Source organism: Giraffa tippelskirchi, chromosome 6, assembly GCF_054371585.1.
Source record: "Giraffa tippelskirchi isolate mGirTip1 chromosome 6, T2T-mGirTip1v1.2.pri, whole genome shotgun sequence".
NCBI classification, from domain to species: Eukaryota; Metazoa; Chordata; class Mammalia; order Artiodactyla; family Giraffidae; genus Giraffa; species Giraffa tippelskirchi.
Genome location: NC_137280.1, coordinates 101,105,983 through 101,131,013, shown reverse-complemented (window position 1 = coordinate 101,131,013; position 25,031 = coordinate 101,105,983). Strand labels below are relative to the sequence as shown.

The 25,031-nt window shown below is 38.8% G+C and overlaps 1 protein-coding gene across 1 annotated transcript in view; it reads left to right on the top strand.

Moving 5' to 3' along the window:
• The first annotated feature begins 602 nt into the window (after positions 1-602).
• Positions 603-25,031, top strand: part of SLC27A6 (solute carrier family 27 member 6) — an 81,184-nt gene continuing 56,755 nt past the window's right edge. Inside the window, exons 1-4 of the mRNA XM_081501843.1 lie at positions 603-1,966; positions 12,385-12,588; positions 23,153-23,311; positions 24,623-24,747. Of these exons, the coding sequence (XP_081357969.1) occupies positions 1,441-1,966; positions 12,385-12,588; positions 23,153-23,311; positions 24,623-24,747 (1,014 nt within the window). The 5' untranslated portion in view covers positions 603-1,440. The remainder of the gene's footprint in view (positions 1,967-12,384; positions 12,589-23,152; positions 23,312-24,622; positions 24,748-25,031) is intronic.

Below are 25,031 nucleotides of genomic sequence, written 5' to 3'. Positions count from 1 at the left end.
TTAGTTTGATGTTCTGATCATTTTTTAAATGATCTCACTGGAAAAAGATAATTTTATCCTTTTTAAAAAATGTGGTTGTGAATATGGACTTAAGCTCTCACCTCAAACAGTACTTTTGGAAAATTTTCTAAAAGGCACTATCAAGGCACTCTAAGGATTGAACTTTAGTATAACTGTCAATACCAACCTACTAATATAAGTTTTCAAAACTAGTTTTTGTATAACAGCAAACTCACTTTGTGATGTTTTATGAACAAAGAGTTCACATATTCCTGCATCTGTCCAATTCATAAATATCTTTTTCGTCGCCTGTTTCCCGTTCCCTTCCTATCCTCCCGCCCCCGCCGCCCCCTCTCGCCCCCCACCCCCCGCCCCTCTGCTGGCAGCTTTAGTTTTTCTTTTCTTTAATTCTTCCTCTCGCCTCTGTAGCCTCTAGTTTAATTTCCTTTATTGACCATTTATGGAATGAATGAACTCCCCAACCCGGTTCCAGGAGCCTGGCTGCCCTTTGCCATGCAGCTTTCCCTCCTGGGACTCGGGTCGCTGCACACTCGCCAGTGGAGGACGGGCCTCCTTTATTGACCTGGGACTCGGGTCGCTGCACACTCGCCAGTGGAGGACGGGCCGAGGACGCTGCTCCAGCGACCGCGGTCGGAGCAGGGTTGGCCCGGCGCCTGGAGGCGGGCGGGAGGCGGACGATACCTCCGCCGGGGCTCGGAGGAGAGATACCCCAGCTCAAGAACCTAGAAGGGGAGCTGCGATCCGCGTAGGAGGCAGCTTTTCCAGCGGGCGCGGCGGTCACCTGGGAGCAGCGCGGGGACCCATCTTGCCCGAGGGGAGTCCAGGGGGCGCTGGGCTGCTGCGCGGGGCACAGCCGGGGCGGCGCTCCGGGCCCGGGATCCCACGAGGCCTGGGGACACCCTGGACGGAGGCGTGGCCCCGACACCCAGCGCGCTTCTGCAGGATCGAGGCGGGAAGCCGCTGCGTATCTCAGTCTTTGCCACCCCAGCTTCTCTCGGCTCGAATTCAGCCTCCAACTTGCAGGCACCGGAGAGCACCTGCCCCCGAGGCTGGTGGGGGTATGCTCAGCAGCTTTAAAGGCACCGGGGATTGATCCAACCAGCCCGAAGAGAACTGGTAGGTGCCTCAGAACTCCGCAGGGCGCGGGCCGCCGTCGGGATTCAGAAGTCATTGTGTGCTGTGCTGGATTCCTCTATCCACCCCGAGGCCCCCGAGCTTATCTCACGCTCTACTGCTCATCCGCAAGTGTCCTAGGCCTTATCCCCAGCATTCTTTGGAGCAACTTCTGTGAAGAAGACTTTTAACTCTGTTTCGCAAGAGTTCTTCTCCCTCCCATAAAGGTTGGGGCGAACTGCAGGTGCTAGCCCTGCACACTGCCGACTGGTGGTCTCCGCAGAGAGGTTCCCCCGGGAGAGAGCAATGGCAGAACCGGGATCTGGGCTGCCTTCTGGTCTTGCAGCCCCCACGTTCCTGCGGTGGCTAACAGGACTAGGGGCTGGAATGGTCTTCCTGAGCTTCTTGCAGAAACTCCTGTACCCTTACTTCTGGACTGACCTCTGGTACCTGCTGAAGGTGCTTCGCTGTGGACTTTGGACAGAGAAGCACAGGAAGAAAGGGGAGCTAGTCACTGTCCTGGATAAATTCCTAATCCACGCCAAGAAGCAGCCCCAGAAACCTTTCATCATCTACGAGGGAGACATCTACACCTATGAGGATGTGGACAGGAGAAGTAATAAAGTGGCCCACGTCTTCCTGAACCATTCCCCGCTGAAAAGGGGCAATACTGTGGCTTTGCTGATGAGCAATGAGCCGGATTTCATTCACGTGTGGTTTGGCCTGGCCAAGCTGGGCTGCGTGGTGGCCTTCCTCAACTCCAACATTCGATCCGTCTCCCTCCTGCATTGCATCCGCAGTTGTGAGCCCAGGGCCCTCGTGGTGGGTGCAGGTAGAGTATGGGATATGATCTGCTTGAGCAGAATGGCAGCCCTGCCTCCTATCCCACCCCCACCCCCCTCATATTTTTGTTAGAACCAATTAGCAGCTAGTATCCTGGGTATGTGATGAAGTGTGGATGTTAAGAGTACAGGTGGTTTAATTTCCCCTTCCCTCACCTCAATCACTGTTGTAGATGACTAATTATCAGGACAGCTTCTGAAGAGCTTTACTGAAATCTCAGACTTTTCTGAAATCTTATTATTTTAGTGAAGGGACAGGATGTGTCTAAGGGGAACGTTTTAGTGTTCTTGATACCTTCAGTGAGTACAAGAACACAGAGAGAGATTGGTAAGTTCTAAATTTTGTCAGATCTGACAAAATTATCTGATGTGAAGGAAGATGATCCTGTTTCATTGTTGAATACCTGCTGCCTCTAATAGTAGCACTATCAAGGTTGACTGCCTTTGCAGAAAAAAACATGTTTAATTAGAAGTGCATGAATTCTTGTCTTCATGTCTGCTCTTATTCTGCACTGCCTGCAAGCTAGGATTTGCCTGGCAAAGTTGGACTCCCACCTCCCAGCCAGTGGCAAGCTCTTGGCAGACTCTCAGTCTCTTTCTCCCCCATCTCCTTACCCCACTGGTGCATCATTTTATTTTTCTTTCAGTAAGTGCTGACCTTCTTCCCCTCCCCTTGGATTTAGGCTTTGGATATGTATACTGACAGTGAACTATGAAGAAAAGTTTTTGGTTGAGTGCCTGACTAATGAAGAACCTAGGATGATAAGTTGCATTACAGGGGAAGCGAAGTATGAAAATTGATAACGTATTTGGTATAATCTAAGTGGTTTATGCATATGTTTCTTTCATGAGGGTAGGAAGGTAGAGGATCATGGCAAATACCTTAGTGAAAATATTTAAGTATTTTAGGTTAATAGATACATTCTGACACCTCATATGGACTTCTCAGATGACACTAGTGATAAAGAACTTGCCTGCAAGTGCAGGAGACATAAGAGACGCAGTTTCGATCCCTTGGTCAAGAAGATCCCCTGCAGGAGGGCGTGGCAACTCACTGCAGTATTCTTTCCTAGAGAATCCCCAGACAGAAGAGCCTGGTGGGCTATAGTCGTATAGAATCTTTAGATTCACTGAGAAAAATGGGGGGTTATATACCAGTGATTTATAAAGTATAATACTTTCTGTTTACCCTTTATCATATAATAATTGTATATCACATGAAAATGAGTTAGCCAATATATAGTAAAAAAAAAACAAAAAACGGTTAGTTATTCAAGGCTTTCATTTTTGCTTGTTTCATTTGTCCTTCCAGCTCGATTTGTGACTAGATGGAGAAGCAAAATGTTTGTTCTTTTTAATTTATGATCATATTTTTAATGGAAAGGCATTTTATTTTAAATATAGCAGTGTGTACATGTCAATTCCAGACTCCCAAATGTGTCTTATTACTCTTAAGGACTGATTTTATCTTAAATTACAGGAGTGGGGAAACCAGAAAGCCTCTCTTGTGTGTTTTTTTTTATTCAACAGTCATATCCTCCAAGATTGAAATTCAACTTTTCACTTTGGAAAGAGGTTAGCTAGTATGATAACATTTCTTTGAACTGTAGCAATAAGTAGAATAAAGGAGTCACGCAGAGGTTCCATAACATGGTGAAACAATGTTTACCTCTTGTGCCATGGGCAGTGATAATATGAATACAGCAGAGAAAACTATCGCAGTTCATCTTTGGATATATTCTGACATTTTAGCTGCTCATTCTAATTTAGATTGCAGTTTCTGGAGCAAATCTAAACCTTAAATTGTGCAAAGAAATTAGTAAAGTCATAAATTCTCTTTAGAAGAGCAAACTAGAAGGGCCACAATATCTCTGAAAAGATTTCTGTGGCCATGATGCTGAGGTCAACCTGAGAAACATCCCATATCCTGTCTCCTGAGGGACTCCTCCTGAAGTGTGTAGGGCTGTTTAACTCTCAAAATAGATTTTTCAAACTTTGGTGTTGACTGAGCTGTTGCCCAATTAGGACCAATTAATTTTGCAGTTTTACTTGTGCCAGCTTTTGCTTTGCTTGCCAATAACTAATTGCATTGTTTCCTTGTTTTTGTTTTTACCATTACCAGACAAGTTTTGTATATGAAAGCCACATTGGGATGCTGGAATTTTAAGCCAAACATGTTTAATTACTTTGCTCAGTAAGTAGGTACCTGGAGAATTCAACCTTAAATCCTAGTAACAGTTCTTTATAGCACACCTCCAAAATATATAAATAGCATATGTTTCTTTCAAAGATGGGATGGTTCCCTTTTAATTAACTACTAGTTTTGTTTTGTTTTGTAAGACAGCATGGCTTCCATCACAATCACTTTTCTGTATTTGAAGCTCTTACCCTGAAAACTGTATTCTTGGCATCTTGAGTCTAATCCATGAACAATATATACATATAGTTTTTAGAACTTTACATTTCAGAGCTCTTAAATTCCCATTGGATGTTTCTAATGGAGATGTATTATTAAATCCTTATATCTCTAGCAAGAGTGTATTGAAGTGGAAAGACCAGATAGTGGTTTAGATATAAGCTGGACAGCCCCAGGTCTCACTTCTGATCTGCCACTTCTTAATTGTGTGATTGAAAAACAATGTCTTCAGCTGCTTTGAGTGATACTTTGCTTTGCTGTGAACTGGTGATAATACCGTCTCCTTCACAGTGTAATTCTGAGGGTTAAATGGCAGAGTTTTGGTAAAGTGACTAGCGGAGTCACTAGTGCATACAAAGTAAATCCTTGGTGAATCGAAATAATTGCTATTATCATTGTGAAGTCATTGGAGGCTTTTACTAAGGGACTTCACTTGAATTTTGATGCTAAGACATAATTTGGTATTAGCTGCAAAAAAGACTAGTAAGTCATCTGTTTGGCCCAGGACCTTTAACACTGCTATGTTTTAGAAAAATTCATAAGTTATATAAAACCAGTGTCAAACAAGTTTTATAGGCAGGCCAGATAATGTCCATGGTGGTCCATGGTGATAGATGACATTACAGTCATGACAGTTGCCTGATAGTTCTGTCTCCAGAATAGGAATAAACGTTATTCTTGCTCTAGTTGGTGCTAACAAAGATATCAATGTTGCCATTTACTCAAGGCTGACTATGTAAAACGTACACCCAGTACTTTTTGAAAGGCAGGTGCACAGCTATATTTTAGAAAGTGAGAGGGAAAGAAGTTCACCGAGGGTCTAGGGTGACACAGCTTAGTAGGTGCAGCACAGACTCAAAACCTGGTCTCTGGTCTAAGACTCTGCTGTATTATACATTATAGCCCAGTGGTTTCTGGGGCTGTTAATTCTCTTTTGCTATAACCATGAAAAAATTGCATTCCAGTTATGTAAATATAGTAAAATAAAAAGTTGCCAATATTAAGACATCAGGTTTTTCATGCACCTACCACTAGAAGAAAATGTAAATGCTTATAAAACTATTATTCTTTTTTCTCAGTCTGAAGACTCAAAAATAGTTGCAAAGAAGTGTTACTGTATTTGTGTAGTTTGATTTAGAAGATGTGTCAAGTGGCATCCCAACTTTCTCTGTAAAATTTCAGCACTTATTGAATATTAAATCGTCTTAGATGAAACCTAGTCCTTTCCCCCCAATATTTCAACTCTGATTTTGCTAACAGTGCCTGTGGCCAAGATTATCATCTGCCTATATATGCTTTTCTCTTTACTCGGAACAAACATAAAATGTTGAGATATTTGTATGTAGTATTTAAAAGTTTATATAATTATATCCTTTGACATATTTAGCAATAGTAAATAAACGTCTTCCATTTTTAAAGCACTATGTAAGTAATAAAGTGTTTTTAGACACATTGCCTTATGTCATCTTCACCACAGCCATAGTCTGGTTCTAAAGAGGAGGGAAGCATGGATTGGAGTGGGCAGGTACTTTTCTCAAGCTGGTGCATTTAGGAGAGGCAGCGTGGGAATGGGAGCCTGGGTTTTCTGATGTTGAGCACACCTTTGTCTTTGTCCTCATTTCTGCTCCTGCCCAGTTCCTCATCTCCATCTTTTCCCTTTCTCTTCCCTTCTCTCCAGACTCCTCCCTCTGCCCTGCTGCTTTCCCGTCTCTCTCTGTCATCCTCCATCTGGTCATCTACTTGGTTTCAATATTTTTCCCACCAATCCTCTTGCCTCTGGCACTGTGTGCCGTGGCTCTCTCAGTGACTTAGTGGAATGGTAAAGATGTGTTTGCCAGATCACGTAGAGGTACTTGTGCAACTTGGAAGAATTGGCCAAAACCTCAGATGTAAGCTCTTTGAGCTGAGGAAGTTTGTTCTGTTTGCTGCTAAATTCTTAGAACTTAGTGTAAAAGATATGATCAATAAGTATTTACTGCCTGGATGATTGAATAGGTGGTCGAATGACCTATGCGCATTCAGTAACTCTTGACTTACTTGCCTGTTTTTGCCCAGGAATTGTCCCTGTGCTGTTCTTCTGGTCGCTGATTTTGGCAGTAGATATATCAATGAGTTACTGGTTATGTTGTTTTATATCAGTGTTGCTAAATGTTAGAACCATGACTCCCTGAAAGTCAAAGCATTTTAAACTTTGTAGTCTTTAGTTTCTAGACTCAGTATCCACAAAATTTCAGATTTACTTGCATTTTTGTATTTTCTGGGCTCAGCAGTAAAGAATCTGCCTGCATTGTAGGAGATGCAGGAGACGGGTTTGATCCCTGGGTTGGGAAGATCCCCTGGAGAAGGGCACGGCAACCCACTCCAGTATTCTTGCCAGGAAAATCTCATGGACAGAGGAGCCTGGTGGGCTACGGTCCATGGGGTTGCAAAGAGTCGGACACAACTGAAGCGACTGAGCATGCATGCATTCATGCATGCATGTATTTTGCACTCCGTCCTGTCTCAGTGTATCACATATTAAATCATTATAATTATAAGTAAATAACTGAAAAGTATATATTAATATTACCCTGGACCTTTTTACTTCAGATTCAGTAGTATGTTGTGTCTCAACCTTCTGGGAAGGGTTTTGTTTCTTTTCACAAGAAGTACAATCTTATGTCGGTTCTCTAAACTTAAAATAATGCGTGCAGCATTGCCCTGTCCGTTTTCATGATCTGTTGCATTCACACTGTGCAGGGGCAAATGTTCCAGTTAACAATCAAACCATTGTAATTCTCCAGATGACTTTCAACCGTAAAGACATCTGCTTTTCAAAGACCAAGAGGAATAGTTAGAGAAAAAAATAAAAACCCTTTAAGTTTTATAGAAAGTAAGATGTAGTCAGATAGATGAGATGTGGCTCATGTGAACCTGTATTATTTTATCCATGTACTATGCTAGCCTCAACATATCTATTTTCATTTTCAAGGCATTTCTATACTTTTATGTAGAGTAGAATGAATGGCTGTTTTGCCTTTTTTTTTTCCCATTTTAGACTCAGCTAGGTCAAGGATTACCTCCATTCTGAAAAAAAAAAAAAATATATATATATATAACTAATTTTGATTGTTCATGATTTACTAGTTGGAAAAGGTAGTATTCTAAGGATGATTATTTTCTTCACTGATCATGAGGATACTGACCCTAGGGTTCTCATATACAGTTTATGTTGAACACGTGTTTGCTAAAAGGGAATGAAACTTGAATACTGACAGGAGCAAAAACAATTTAAAGAGGGACTGTGCCTCCTCAGAGAAGTGGCAAGGCTGAACTGGAAAAACACACATCTGAGTAATAATTATTTATTGGAAACAGGATGTGTTTAAATAACAACAAATGAAGTATTCTACATTTTACTTTGTTGCACAATTTTGCCTATAATAAATATACTGTCTATGCCCTAAAAGATGTGGGGACAGCTGAAAATGAAACCCAGAATCCCATTTACAAACTTGTGTGTACCCATTCAGAGCAGTTAATAAAATTGCTTCAGGGAAGAATATGTTATCATGAATGAAATACTTGTGCACTTCCTAGGGCTATTATTATCAGTAAGCTATTATTTGTAAAAATAACTGACACATCGTTGATGATGAGGTTAGTGTCTGGGCTCATAAGAACTACTGTTATCTACATCATGATATATATTGCTTTAGGACATTGCTTACTTAAGCATCAGTTTTCTTAGGCACCATGACCTGCCCAGGTGTTCTGTGAGAAAGCCATTGAGCTGCTGTTAAGCAGCAGATTGGTAGTAAAGAGCATGTGATGAGATCTACAATTTCACTTTGGTTTCTGTGTAAATATTGCTTTGCAGTATGAAAACCTCACGTTAACCCTGTGTGGTTGAATTTAATATTAGTTTTAGTAATGCATAAAAGTTTAAAGTTAAATGTTTGCCAGGGTTTTAAGAGCTATGAGCAATTACCTTTGAAAATATCAGTTTGTTTTATGTAGAATAAAGTAATTTATGGAGTTGAAAACGGCAACCCACTCCAGTATTCTTGCCTGGAAAATCCCATGGACAGAGGAGCCTGGTGGGCTACAGTCCACGGGGTCGCAAAGAGTCGGACACAACTGAGCGACTGAGCACAGCACAAGATAATTTAAAAATAATGTTTGTAAGTCAGGCAGAGAAACACAAATATCATATGGTATCACTCATATGTGGAATCTAAAAAGTGATTCAAATAGATTCAAATGGACTTATTTACAAAACAGAAACAAACTCAGAGACATAGAAAACAAACTTATGGTTACCAAAGGGGAAAGGAGGGAAGAGATATATTAGGACAGTACTATATATAAAGCAGTTAATCAGCAAAGTCCTGCTGCATAGCACAGGAAACTACATTCAATATCTTATAATACACTATAATGAAAAATAATATATATGTATGTATGAGTGAATCATTTACTGTACACCAGAAACTAACACAGCAATGTAAATGAACTATACCTCAATTAAAAAAAAAGTTTTTAATGCAGAATGAATAACATAATTCACACTAATGGTATATTCAAGGGATATATTACATTTTTACTCATTGATTTCATAGTCTCAGAAATGTGAATGAAACATAGCAATGGTATGGAAACAAGAAATTAATTTGTACAAACAGTGCTAAATGTTTATAAGCAGAGATCATAATTTACCTCTTTTTATGCTTGCAACCCCACCTAAACCAGTGCATGCGAGAAACAGTGTGTATTTCTTGGAAGAATCTATTGCTTTGAAAAGAGAGATTCAGTCTTCTCCTGTAATGTAGACTTTGTTAAATCTCATAGAATTTTCATCTGTCTTAATTTCTTATGGTAATTTACTGTTAATACCTGCACCTACAGTGGATCCCATGAGTTGCGTTCCTTATCCAGCACCTATGGTTGTGTGCCAGGCACAGCTGATGTAAAGGTAGAGTAGGACAGCCGTTATTCTTTTGAGGTGCATACAGTTCTGTGGCTTTCAGTGGTAGGACACTTCACTAAGAGTAAATCTTCATGAAACACAGCCAAGTCTTCATGAAGTAGTTAAACAAAAGCTATTTTTTTGGCAGGAATAAATATTTAAAATTTACTTTCAAAGTGACACTAAAACTTGCCATTTTATAAGAAAGCCTGACAGTGACAAGTAAATAATGATCCTTTATCCCTTACAAGATTTTTCAAATTTCTATCTCAATTTTCACTCTCCTCATCCATATTTCCTACCACTATTAAAGTAATAACTTGTTTAGATAAAATTCTGTTTCTTAATTCTAAATGTCTCAGCTAAGTCAATTTCATTATAATGTATGAAGGAGATTAAATTGTATCTCCTCTTATTCCTAGGAATCCACTCACTTCCTTTTTCTTGTAAAGGTCATCACTCTTAGTAAATACTATGATTTTTTTAGACTCTACAGTTCCAACAAAGATTTTGAAACACAGTTAATCATATTGTAACTTTCTTGGGACCTATTTTGCCAATTTAGACACGCATATTATTAAGAACATATAAAATTTGTTTTGTTAATTTACAGTTCCAGGTGACAGATTTGAAGTTAAGGGAATGAAATGGGTCAGTTCAGACATGTACTTGTACATTCAAAATGCCAGAAAGAATCATTTAAGCAAAATCTAGTGCTAAAAATTAAGAGAAAATACTATGTCCAGATAATTTGCTTGTCTTGCTTTTTCATTTATTTATAACTCATCCTTCCCCCAGCATTTCTTATTTTTTCACTTCTTACCAAAGCAATCTGTATACAGCAATATGCTGTGTATGCTCAGTAGAAAAAGATTTTTCTCTGGAATCTGACATCTTATTTTATTTGGATTTGTTAAAAAAATAAAAATTAACTCAAAAAATTTCAGTCGCCAATTTGCCTCCCCAGTCCTAACATATCAACTCCTTACCATTTTTTTCTGTGTTTCCTTAGTTTTCTTGTGAATTTCCTAGTCCAATTTGACGTATTTCTCTTGCTGCTTCTTTGTAATCAATCCGGATTATAGATTTTGAGGAAGTAAACCATGAGTTTTTTTTTCAAATGTTTTGTATTTATAGTAGAACTAAGTCAGGGCTGACAGATGGCTTTTTGAAAGAGCCAGACACTGCTTTACATTTCCAGAAAGATGTTTAATGCAGCACCCTGAATTTAATTTTAAAATAGAATATATCTAGTGATTATTTTTTAATTCTTGTTTAAGAATTATTTTAAAAAAGTAGTTAGATGGACAGGTGCATAATTATGTGGACTTTACTATTCTGACTAGGGTATATTGTACATTTAGTTGTATTTTTTATCATTGGCTTCATTTATGAAGTAATATATAGATTTTGGAGTTAGTTAGACTTAGGTTAGACTGACAGTTCTATTTACCAACTTGTAACCTTGGTTGAATTAGCTTCCCAGGGCTGCTGTAATAAAATAACACAAACTGGGTAAGCTTAAAATACAAAAATTCATTCCCTTTCAGATATGGGGACTAAAAGTACACAATCAAAGTGTCTGAAGGCCCATGTCCCCTCTGAAGGGTCTAAGAAAAAAAATCTTCCCTATCCTCTTCATAACTTCTGGTGGCTGCTGGTGATCTTAGGCATTCCTCACATGAACTCCAAAAGGCCACTGCTTAATGTCCCTGTGGATGTTAACATAGATTTTAAGATAAATAATATAGCACTCAGAAATCCCTTTTATCTCATAAAGTATGGTGTGTTGTAGGACTATGAAAATAAAACTGCAGCACCCATGTAGAACATGAGAGTGGACACAGTTAAGGATCCATGTTAAAGGAAGGGAGCATTATATTTTAAAAGAATTTAAAGAATATGAAGAACTGCTTGTCTGTCTGCTCTGGGGAAAAATAAATGGTGCCTCACTCGCTTGTACATCATCCAGGAATGATGATGCTCTGCTTCTTTTGTGTCTCGTAGAGTGCCAGGTACCCTCACACTAAATATTTCCTCCTCAAGGATTTGCACCCGCCTTCCATCTCCCTCCTTTTCTATGTGTTGTCCTCCTGGAGAGATGACAGTTTCTCCTACACTGAAGATCAGATGAAGAAGGTCTCGTTCAGTCTCCCAGAGTACCTCAGCACAGTCTCTCTCCCCTACACAATCACTCTTTGGTTATCTGTACAGTAGATGGTTCCTGAGACGAGTATCCCTTTGCTTTCCTCAAGCCTGGATTTCAACCCAGACCCTTGATATTGTGAAGACCCCTAAGCCCTTCCGGCCTGAAGACACCCGCATTTGCAGTTTTCTACTCTTCTGACTTCTTTTTTTGCTTGATGCTGGTTCTAATGAGGCCTGGATCCCACTGCTACTGTGCACTGTGAATCCTCCCACCTTTTCTGGAAAGCATTCTTTTCCTTCTTTTGCTTTCAAAGACCTTTTACCTGTAATAATTCTGATCCAGAGGAAAGAGCATCTCTAAATCTCCTCCTTTAACTTTTCACTCCGAAATGTCATCTAAGGCAGACTCTTGTGAATCCATAATCTTGGAATCTTGTACTTTCGGAGCAGTCAGATGTTTCTCCTGGATTGTTGCATTACAGTGGAACTGAGCAGTGACAGATAGATGGCTTTGTAGAATAACGAGATACTGAGTTGTATTTCAGAAAGAGTGTTCAGGGTGGTGTCCAGAATTTAAATTTAAGGCAAATTACAGAAACAGAGTTTTATTTAAAAATTGAGGGGAAAAAAAACACAGCCTGGATAATGGGATCTCCAAATTTCAGTTTGAATTGGGTTTTTTGCATTGATGAAATCAGGTAATAACTAGATTTTCCTTTAAGTTGGTCATGTTGAAACAGAATCATAAAATGGCTAGGATGTTACTTATCCAATGTGAAAAGGAAGTTGGCATTGTATTTACATTTTATCCCTGTTCCAACAGGCAAAAGAACGCACAAGGTGAGTGGTTTGAGATTTATGTCTTATTTACTTATTCCTAATCCTTTGGTTTTTAGATTTTCTGGAAACTATAGAAGACATCCTTCCAAGCCTTCCAGAAGGTATCAGCGTTTGGGCAATGAAAGACTCTGTTCCACAAGGCATAACTTCACTCAAAGGAAAACTGAGCAAAGCATCTGACAGTCGGGTGCCACGCAGCCACCACGCTATCTCAAACACCAAGACTCCTTATCTTTATATTTTTACTTCTGGAACAACAGGTATGATCCATCTGTTCTTGAAACTTAAAAAGAACACAACATATTATATTTGAAAAGCAGCTGGTTTGGACAAATCTTTGCCGTGTGTAGCTGTAACTGAGCAAAGGACTTGAGTACCCAAGGTACAGAAAGCCAAACTCTGATAGCAGGAGTTTGCAGAAAAAGAAGGATTTATTGCAGCCCACCAAGCCTCAGATCCACTTCAACTTGACCTTTGAGTTGGGGGTTTCTTAAAGGAGAAGAATAAAGAAGCTAGGGTTAGTCATCATCTTGTGACAGTTCTGTGACAGTGTGGGGAGTCAGGATGTCTCTGGTTTACAGCTCTCTGCCAGGTGGTCCATGGCTTGAGGGTCTGTGAGCTCATCTTGCCCTGGAGAAACAACCTGTTAACAATATCTATGATAACCACTTTAGTGCTTTAACTCTGCATCAGCAACAGCAATTTTAGTCATCTGACTCTGGTTGATTACTGTTCAGTTCCCTGGGGATTGAGGTCAGAGGGGACTAGAAAGGGAACAAAGCTTTGGATAGAGAGTTGGTAAAAGAATTTGGTTTTAGTGGGGCTCAGTTTCATAGCTACCAAAAATCTGAGAAAGCATGTATCCAAGAAGACCTGGGTTTCTTTAGATCTCTGAACTCTCAAACTTGGATGGAAAATGTAATTGCTTTACCTTTAACTTGGCAAGTCACCATGTTCACTTGGCCATTGTAAGTGGAAAGATTTTCAAGTTTGGTAATACAAATGGCACTGGAATATCTGAAGACTTGATCCAGCCCAGTTACTCAGAGTGTCAAATTTGGACTGCTTCTTTGGCAGGATCTTTGCTAGCTTTCCTTAGATGCCTGATATATAAATGAAAAGATGTTTAAATAGTTTGTAATCATCCTTCGGAGTTAAAAAATCCATTTAGTCTACTTTAAAACAAGTTTCTATATTCTTGTATAAAATGGTAATTCCTAAACACAATCCAAGTATAGAGCTGCCATTTAAATACCTGTAGTAAGCTCTCCTGATTTTCCTTAGGTTGACTGAAACATGTGAGAAACAGGAAACCTTGAGGTCTTTGCATGTTTGGAGGAGGTTACAAATAAGAATCAAGAAACTAACTTTCCTTTTATCAGATAAACAACACACACACACAAAGAATAATGAAACTACCTGGGAATTGAAAAGAAATGTTAAACTTAATTGATTCTGAGAAAAATTGAATGGTATTTATGGTAGTTTGAATAAGCTTTTGTAATTAATTTGAAGATGACTGGGAGTTTGTATTGAGGTGTGCTAAAAGCAGGGTACAGTCCATGCGGTTGCAAAGAGTCGGACATGACTGAGCGACTTTCACTTCACTTCAAAAGTATTGGTACTTATTTCTTATGCACAGGTAGTATTGTAAGCAAAACTACTATTGCATAAGTAAAGTTTTCTTACTTTGTTCTTTCCTTTTTTCTATTTGGAGGCTAACAATAATCTCTTTTATACTGAAGATATGTTGTGCTTTTTTTTGTTGTTGTTACTCTGTTTAAACAGCTCTGATGAATGAACTGGGAAATGCTAATATGTATCAAGTTGTCAGCATAAAGATGACCTGACTTGACTTTGAAAGAGACAATAAAATTTTGGAAATTATATCTTTGAAAACTTCCAACAGAAGATACTTGACAATTTGTCTTTAAGCTGTTTTCTTATAAAAAGTGACTCTGGTCTTCAAAACAGTCTTTACCACTCTCCTCTCCCCGCAACCCTCCTCACCCCAAAGAAGATAGTGTAGAGCAGACTATTAACAGCTCCTGTTCTTGAAGATTAAAACCAGTGTTTGATACATTTGCACAACAGGCTGAAAGCAAAAGCACTATTAATTTTTTTATTTGATGTTTATTCATATTAAAGTTATACAGTATAGAGATGAAAATGCTAATAGTTTAGAAATATTAGAGAAAAGTACCCTGCTTACCTATTCCCAAACCAATTGCATTCAGTATTTTTCTTGTTGTTGTTGTTCAGTCGCTAAGTCGTATCCGACTCTGCAACCCCATGGACTGCAGCACACCAGGCTTCCCTGTCCTTTACCATCTTCCACAGTTTGCTCAAACTCATGTCCATTGAGTCAGTGATGCCATCCAACCATCTCATCCTGTCACCCCTTCTCATCCTGCCTTCAATCTTTCCCAGCATCAGAGTCTTTTCCAGTGAGTTAATTCTTTGCATCAGGTGACCAAAGTGTTGGAGCTTCAGCTTCAGCATCAGTCCTTGCAATGAATATTTGGATTTGATTTCCTTTAGGATTGACTGGTATGATCTCCTTGCTGTCCAAGGGACTCTCAAGAGTCTTCGCCAGCACAGATCTTTCTGTAATCATCTCCATATATCTAAATAGCTTGAGAATTTTATTGGGTACTTAATAGGTGCCCCCCCCAAAGTAGGTACTGCTTGTCCACAATGAAAGATGAAAATTTTATCTTCTTTCTTTACCACTCTCACCCTCCAACTCAGATTTTTTCCTCTGGTGCAGATACTTTCTCTCTCTGACATCACTCATTATATTGTTTCATCATAAATATTGGTTTGATTAGTTATCAGTATCATAACTTAGTATTGATAGTTTGATAGTTATCAGTATCATAACTATTTCTAGCTGCCTTCTATAGTATAATAAAATTATATTTATTTTCTTTCATGTAAACTCTCCCCAATCTGGAATTGATCATTTGTTTTTTCGTTTGCTTGCTTAGTTTTCTCTACATCTATGACCAGTTTGTACCCATCCTTCTATCAAAGAGTAGCTCACCTTTAGACATTGAAAAGCTTGGCTGTATTTTGTCAAGCCTATGTTCTTTTTGTTGTTGTTGTTCTATTTTGTTTTGATTGGGGTATAGTTGTTTTAGTTCCTCTTTAGCTCTTTAGTGAATGGGAACTAAAGAGCCTATTGATGAGGGTGAAGGAGGAGAGTGAAAAAGCGAATTAAAACTAAATAATAAAAAACTAAGATCTTGGCATCCGGTCCCTTTACTTCATGCCCAATGGAAGGGGAAAAGGTGGAGGTAGTGACAGATTTCCTCTTCTTGGGCTATAAAATCACTGAGAATGGTGACTGCAGCCATGAAATTAAAAGAAACTTGCTCCTTGGCAGGAAAGCTGTGACAAACCTAGACAATGTGTCGAAGCAGACATTACTCTGCTGACAAAGGTTCGTATAGTCAAGGCTGTGGTCTTCCCATTGGTCATGTACGGTTGTGAGAGCTAAGGCAAAATGCCAGAGAATTGATGCCTTAGAACTGTGGTGCTGGAGAAGACTCCTGAGAATCTCTTGGACAGAAAGGAGATCGAACCAGTCAGTCTTAAGGGAAATCGACGCTGAATATTCATTGGAAGGACGGATGCTGATGCTGAAACTCCAGTATTTTGGTCTTCTGATGCAAACAGCCAACTCATTGGAAAAATCCCTGATGCTGGGAAAGAATGAGGGCAGAAGGAGAAGAAGGATCAGAGGATAAGATGACTGGATGGCATCACCCATGCAATGTACATGAACTTGGGCAAACTTTGGGAGATGTTGATGGACAGGGAGGCCTGGCATGCTGCAGTCCATGGGGCTGCAAAGAGTCCGACACAACTGAGCAACCGAACAACAATAACAACGTAGTTGCTTTACATTGTTGTGTTAGTTTCTGCTACACAGTGAAGTGAATCAGCTAGATGTATACATATATTCCCTCATTTCTGGATGTCCTTCCCATTTAGGTCACCAGAGAGCATGGAGTAGAGCTCCCTGGGCTATACAGCAGGTTCTCATTAGTATTCTGTTTCATACATATTAGCGTATATATGTCAATTCTTGATCACATCTTTCCCAAAGCTTTCCTCCCTATGATTTCAATCTCGACATGTTCTGGGTTCATTTCTCACCATCACCCTGAGAATTCCATTCAGACCTTCTTTCCAATCCCCTGATTCTTAGATTCTAAGTTTTTTTCCTTTGTTTAATTTTCATTTTATCACTGCACTTTTTTTAGCAGCTGCTTGTTAGTAGGTAAGTTGAAGTTCTCACATGCCTGAATGTCTTTTTTTTCTCCCCTTACACTTGTATAGAATTCTAGGTAAGAAATGATACTGGTGCATGGGTTTGAAGGCATTGCTTTTTACCTTCTGCCTTCCAGTATATATATTGAGAAGTCTTTTTTTTCTGTTTTCACATCCTTTACATCAACCTGGTGTTGTTTTTCTTTCTTTTGGCGGGGGGATGGGGGGGCAAGGGGGAGGACCTGCAGTATTCTATGATTTCAAGATTATTTGTACTGAGACTAGTCTTACTTATCCATTTTGCTGATAAATTTGTCAGCCTTTTAAATCTAGAAACTCATGTCTTGCAATTCTAGGTACTCGAAATGTTTTTTAAAGATGTCTTCATATTCTCTTTATTTCTATTTTTTTCTGTCCATTCTCTCCTTCTATTATTTTGTTCGTTTGCTTATTCGTTCATCTTTGCCTCTCTAACTTTTTAAAGCTTGGCCTCCTTGAACTGTTATTAATTTTCTAATCTTTTCTATCCTATATTCCTTCTCTAACCTTTTGGTTTACTTTTTGAGAGATTTATATTTAGCCCCATGTTCTCTGAATATTTCTCATTTTGTAGCATGTTATTTTTGTATTATTGATACTTCATTGTCTCATACATCTCAGAATATTAATATTTTTTTAAAAACTTCTCCTCTCTACCTTGTCCCTATTTTCTCTAACATCCTTTTACCTTTTATTTTACAGTGGCCTCTGTGCTTTACCCCAGAGGATTTCCTCAAATATCTGTTGACCTTTGGCTGCTCGTGTTTAAAGTGTAGCCACCAAAACACACACGCCAAAGCAAACAAAATCCTAACTAGAAGCTCTGTGTGACTGAGCGGGATTGTGAGCTGGTTAGTTTCAGTGTCCAGGACATTTTGTTGGCAGATTCATGACTATCAGTTTTACTTCTAGGTACTTTAGATTCCTCAGACCAGAATCTTGAAGGGAAAACTAGTAAACTATAAAAAGGGAGCTGGAGGAGGAAGCCCACTTTCTCTTATTCCCTCAATATGTTCAGTCTCTCTTCTTCCTGATGTTTCCAGAGGCTCATCTTTTTCCAAAGAATACATATCAGATCTTTACCAGTGTGAGGGAAGCAATCTAGTGCTGTAATTTCATTTTATTTTTTACATTTTAAAATGTCAAAAGCATTTATTGACATTCTTTCAAATTTGGATTGTGAATGATCCTATACAGGAAAAGTTACACAAATATCACCTCTCTTTAGCTTAAAGTTCTGAGCAACTTGGGGTCTTATAGAGAGCAAAGCAACATACAGAATTGGGCATACAGTAGATGTCATGCTTTATAAATATAAAACTGTCAAAAAATGTAGCAAAATCACATTTGCTACAGACTAGGTTCCTTGGACTCTTTAATCAATAGAAAATGGAAAGAGATCAGATGAGGAATTCAGGCAAGTCTTGACTGGGACTCATGCCACAGCACAGAGAAGTGAAAACAAGTAAGAAGCGCTCTTGCTGCTCCCTAACTAGAGAGGGCAGGCTGGTTCCTAAAATGGGGTGAGGGTAGGGGTGGATTGGTTGGTGGGGCTGGAGAGATGGCTTAAGTGGTCTGCCCACCCCCTTGGAGGTGCTGTTTACAGGCATCATGTACAGTAACCTCCTTTTGCTCCTGGCATCTCAGAAATGGCAGTTGATTTGTGCCAGTTTTGAATGTTTTTTCATAATTGCCTCAACTGTACATGCATGCAGTTATTTTTAGCCCCTTACAGTTTCCTCTATTCTGTCACTTGAGGTGCAGGCAGCCCAAGTAAAGGATAACAGGCCCCAGATCCCAGCCTGTCTCACACTGAGCCTCATTAAAGATTGAATTGATGTTTTTTATTAAAAGCCTCTCTCTCTCTCTCTCTCTCTCTCTCTCTCTCTCTCTTCCTTGAACTCTCTCTCTAAACTGATGTTTTGCAGCTCGAAACCCAGAGCCGGATTAAGTGATAGTAGTTGTAATGATCATGAGAATTTATATTAGTGTTGCCTATTATCATAAAAATCAAACAGATTTTCTCAAACAAAAAAATCTTATAATGTTGATAATGAAGTAAGTGTTGATGTAAGTTCGGGAGTAATGTAAAGAATGTGAGACTTAGAAAAGTTAAAAATGATGGGAGCAGAGTCTGCTCACAGGCCCTTTCAAGCAGGTTATATGGCAGCCCTTTGGATGACATCAACCCTTTCCTAATCATTTTACTACTGTGAAGCTCACCAAAATATTATAACCATTGACCTAGGGACAAACTTAGAATGGTCTCTGAATAAGGCAAGGACTGAGGTCAATTTTTATACCATTCATGTGTCTTTGACCTGGGAGATTCTGTGAGATCTTGATGAACAAGAGAGGCTTCCCTTATTTATGACTGGTGGAATTGCTTCTTAAACAGAACTCCCACGTAGCTCCCTCTTTATAGTTCCATACTGATACTCCACTCTGGGAGGTACCTAGTCTCTAAGTTTCTGAGCCTTGCTGGGATTTTATGGGAGCAAATCAACTTTCTTCAAGGCTCACCTTCTTGGGTCTGCTGTGTCAGTTGTCCACCTGCCTTTCTAAAATCGTGTTGCTGTCACCTCCAATTCCATTCTTTTTTGCCTTGAGGGCCTATGTATGTGTTCAGTCTGCCAATATCTACTTCTGAGGTGGCTCGTTGAATTTGGTTAGGTGCCTCAAGATCTCCAGGAAAGGCTTGTTAACCCTGGAAACAGCAGCCTTGTGGTCAGCCACTCCTGCAAGCAGTGAAAGGAGAAAAAAGATGGAACTGCCTTTCAGGCTGCACTGGGACCAGTTGCAATCACCATTAAGTTTATTTCCTTTTGTCTTGCCTGCTTAATCTTAGGGATTCTTTCCCTTTTCCAAAATCATCCCCAAATTCCCCAGATTTTTTCATCCCTACCCATAAATTGGTTTTCTATTAATAGCATCTCTTCTTCCTTCTTCCTGCTAATCACCAATTCACTGGACAGAGCCTCACTCCCACCTTTATGCCTGGACCTCATCACAGTGGTCTCCCCATATCTGTGGATGTGTGGAGAGTTTTAATGACAGGGGTCCACAGAAGATTAGAAAAGCAGAGGATTTCAGAGACCACCTAAGGTAGCATTTTTCCAAGCTTATGCCACACATATCCCTTCATGTCTACAAAGAAAAAAGAATTAAACTTGAAGAGGTGCTTTATGACCACAGGAGTTTGAGAAACACCATTGAAAAAAACAGTAACATTTCTGTACAGTTGTGCCCCTCAAAGGCTTTAGTATGGTAATGAACCAACTCTTCCAAGAGAGACTGTAAGTTGCAGTTTTAACAAGCTTCATTTATTCTGTTGATTCTTCTTTCTTTCTTTAAAACTTTAAGCTGTGTGTTGATTTTATATCCTGCAACTTTACTATATTCATTGATTAGCTCTAGTAATTTTCTGGTAGAATCTTTAGGGTTTTCTATGTAGAGGATCATGTCATCTGCAAACAGTGAGAGTTTTACTTCTTCTTTTCCTATCTGTATATCTACCTAAAGAAACAAAAGACTTATATATAGAAAACTATAAAACACTGAGGAAAGAAATCAAAGAGGACACAAACAGATGGAGAAATATACCGTGTTCATGGATTGGAAGAATTAATATAGTGAAAATGAGTATACTACCCAAAGCAATCTATAGATTCAATGCAATCCCTATCAAGCTACCAACAGTATTTTTCACAAAACTAGAACAAATCATTTCACAATTTGTATGGAAATATAAGAAACCTCGAATAGCCAAAGCAATCTTGAGAAAGAAGAATGGAACTGAAAGAATCAACCTGCCTGACTTCAGGCTCTACTACAAAGCCACAGTCATCAAGACAGTATGGTACTGGCACAAAGATAGAAATATAGATCAATGGAACAAAATAGAAAGCCCAGAGATAAATCCAAGCACCTATGGACACCTTATCTTCAACAAAGGAGGCAAGAATATACAATGAAGAAAAGACAACCTCTTTAACAAGTGGTGCTGGGAAAACTGGTCAACCACTTGTAAAAGAATGACACTAGAACACTTTCTAACACCATACACAAAAATAAACTCAAAATGGATTAAAGATCTAAACGTAAGACCAGAAACTATAAAACTCCTAGAGGAAAACATAGGCAAAACACTCTCCGACATAAATCACAGCAGGATCCTCCATGACCCACCTCCCAGAATATTGGAAATAAAAGCAAAAATAAACAAATGGGACCTAATTAAAATTAAAAGCTTTTGCACAACAAAGGAAACTATAAGCAGGGTGAAAAGACAGCCTTCAGAATGGGAGAAAATAATAGCAAACGAAGCAACAGACAAACAATTAATCTCAAAAATATATAAGCAACTCCTGCAGCTGAATTCCAGAAAAATAAACGACCCAATCAAAAAATGGGCCAAAGAACTAAACAGACATTTCTCCAAAGAAGACATACGGATGGCTAACAAACACATGAAAAGATGATCAACATCACTCATTATTAGAGAAATGCAAATCAAAACCACAATGAGGTATCATTTCACACCAGTCAGAATGGCTGCTATCCAAAAGTCTACAAGCAATAAATGCTGGAGAGGGTGTGGAGAAAAGGGAACCCTCTTACACTGTTGGTGGGAATGCAAACTAGTACAGCCACTATGGAGAACAGTGTGGAGATTCCTTAAAAAACTGGGAATAGAACTGCCATATGACCCAGCAATCCCACTGCTGGGCATACACACCGAGGAAACCAGAATTGAAAGAGACACGTGTACCCCAATGTTCATTGCAGCACTGTTTACAATAGCCAGGACATGGAAGCAACCTAGATGTCCATCAGCAGATGAATGGATAAGGAAGCTGTGGTACATATACACAATGGAATATTACTCAGCCATTAAAAAGAATACATTTGACAGTTCTATTGAGATGGATGAAACTGGAGCCCATTATACAGAGTGGAGTAAGCCAGAAAGAAAAACACCAATACGGTATACTAATGCATATATATGGAATTTGAAAGACGGTAACAATAACCCTATACGCGAGACAGAATAAGAGACACAGATGCATAGAACAGTGTTATGGACTCTGAGGGAGAAGGTGAGGGTGGGACGTTCTGAGAGAATAGCATTGAAACATGTATATTATCATATGTGAAACAGAACACCATTCTAGGTTCGATGCATGAGACAAATGCTCAGGGCCGGGGCAATGGGATGACCCAGAGGGATAGGTTGGGGAGGGAGATGGGAAGGGGGTTCAGGATGGGGAACACATGTAAACCCATGGCTGATTCATGTCAGTGTATAGCAAAAACCACTACAATATTGTAAAGTAATTAGCCCCCAACTAAAATAAATAAATTTATTAAAAAAAAAAAAACTTTAAGCTGCATGAACCTTTGATCACTTGCATTGTTGAATAAGCTCCTATCTGTTGTCTCCTTTATCAAAAAGTCTGAGTATCTTAAATAATTTAGAATAACTTTTATAATAAGTTAATGACATCATTATTCACTTAAAACTAACCAAATTAGGAACAAAAACCAAATTAGGAACAAATAAGTAATTTGTTTGTTACTAAAGTACTTTACAGGAGTGACATAAGCACACAGGTGAAAAATAACTAGATAAAGCATCCTTCACTTTTTGACACACCTCCAACTGAAAGATTATTTTTAAAGCTGGGTTGCCATGAGATCAGGAACAATATGCAAAGTAGGGAATATGGTAACTGAAGAACAGCAGGTGGGAACTTCTCAGAGGCAGAAAATGCATAAATGTTTGATTCTCTGGATGAAGATGAGAAAAGCAATTGCAGTATCAAGAATCAAGGATGCCAGTCTCGCTCAAAATCTTTATAATGGCCCTGACAAGAAATTTTGGAGCAGTTCTCTATCCACGTGGAGGACAATAAACTCTTTCAGGTTGTGTGATGCCTAGCTATCAGAAAGAGCCACAGAAATTTCTTTTGAAAAAACTGGATAAATGAATTTTAGTTAGGATTGTAGGCAAGACCATGCCAATTTTGTGTATGAGATCAAGTCTCTTCCAGTTGATGAAACTGAAGCACAAAGCCTGTCAGAAAATGTCGAAGCAGGTGCAGCAACAAGGCAGACATGGAGCTCACTCTGGAAGAATGTCCAGAAGTCACTGTAGACTGAGGTTTGCAGTCACATGTGCTGCTCTCACTAAAAATCCCATGACAACTTTAGTTTTATTCAGTAAATAGGTCGAACCAGAGAAAAAAACTGTGTATTTGGGGCATTTTTTTTTAGCAAATATGGCTCTCTGAAGCTTCCTATTCCAAACTTTTGTATAATTTTATAGTTTTAATCTTCTAGGTAGATCCAAGATTCCAGAGATTAATTAAAGTCATATCTGGCATTTGCATGGCCCCTTTTACCAAGCATATAGACTATTTTGATGTATTTTTATCTCAGTTGCTCTTGTAATTGATACCAACACAGTATCTTTTCTGTTACATTTTTTTTTTCCTTTTCTTCCAGGTCTACCAAAAGCAGCTGTGATTTGTCATCTGCCAGCTATAAAGAGTTCTGCTGGATTATGGGCTTTTGGTTGTACTTCTGATGACATCATTTATATAACTCTTCCTCTGTATCATAGTGCAGCATCTCTTCTGGGAATTGGTGGATGTATTGAATTAGGTACGCTTTTATTGTCTGCTTGAATAAGTTTTCACAATGTCTAATAATTAGAACTTGTCTTCATTAAAGCTTGAAATGCTATCGGTAGAATTCAGAGTAATTGTGTGCATGTAATACTATTATAAAACGTTTCCTAAAAGGACACAGTTTCATCACCCACTTCAGTGTATGCCTGAAGTGGAAAGAGCAGTGCCCTGGGAATTTGGCCTTGTGGTTGGAATGGCTGTTGACAGGACTTCCTTCTCCGTGGGATCACTCACTGTTTAGTGGCCAAGCCCTGCCTCCTTAAGTGGAGGTAGGAGCTTTCCTAATCAGAAGCCTAGTATCTCTTAAGTCTTAGCTTTGAATGTCACATGGATCATTTTATCTGCACTTTACTGATCAAAGCAAGTCACAAGCCAGCTCAGAATCAAGGTTTGACGAGTGGGGAAATAGACCCCACTTCTTGAAAGAAAGGGTGTCAGATCCACATTGTAAAGGTAAGTGCGGAGGAGGAGTTAATGAGGCTATCTTTGCAAACATTGTACCCCAGATACCCAAGAAGTCATTTGGTGAAACTGACAACTCAGTAGATTCCATTGATAATCATGCTGAGATTATGTGTCTATTACTAGCTCGCTCAGAAATAATATTCAGAGATCACTCACCATGATTTATATATCTATATCTAAAATACTATAAAGTAATTTTGTAGAATGGTATGTTTAGAATGTGATAAATTTCCACAGTAAATAAAGATGAAGGTCAGGACATTAGCATTTTCCTTGGAACATATTCTTAAAATTGGAACATGACTTAAAATTTTTATTAAAATTAGGTTGTTAAAATTAGGTTTTGCAGTCATCAATGAACCTTTTTGTTGGTGCTTTCTTACTAATTCTGCCTTGCTAACTCAACCTCAAAATATGTTGAGGCTGCTTTAAAATTTTTTTAAATAAATACTATATATATATTCAAGGTCAAAAGTAAGTGAATATTCTTGGTCTCTGTGAAGAAGGATGACCCTTATCCATATTCATTCTCTACTACTTACAACTGTTCTATTTATTTTGACTGCTTCTTTCATCCCATGTATTGTAAGAAGCATATCTGCAGTCAAAATATAGAATTATAGGATGAATATTTTTAAAAGACTTATTGGACTGTAAGATTAATGTTTTCAAAGGAGCTTGATATAAATGGCCGCTGATAGATTATAAAAGCCTTGAAAGTGAACAAAACTCTTCTGGACAGAGCAACATTATTTGTGTTTTATGTTAATTCTGCCCTTGCATTTTTTTCCCTTGTGCCTTTTTATGCCTTTTCTTATAGGTGCCACTTGTGTGTTAAGGAAGAAATTCTCAGCAAGCCAGTTTTGGAATGACTGCAGAAAGTATAATGTGACTGTGTTTCAGTACATTGGAGAACTTTGTCGCTACCTTTGCAAACAACCTAAGGTAAGAGTAATCTTTGCCAGAGAGAAAAAGTAATTTCAGAAGGAAAAAGTATTGAGAGATAATAATTTCTGTTTGCTTATACGCCATTTTTTTCCCAAAACATAGTTTAACTGACTTACAAGGGTATATGCAAAACCCCAAAATAAAATAAATAGGAAACAATCAAAGAAAATAAAAGAAGAGCTATTTAGGAATGTACTAGTGTGCTTTTTATTGAGGCAAGGGAAGAGAAACTCACAATCTGGTCCACTTCGTGCTTATACTGATTAAAATTTCTGTAAACA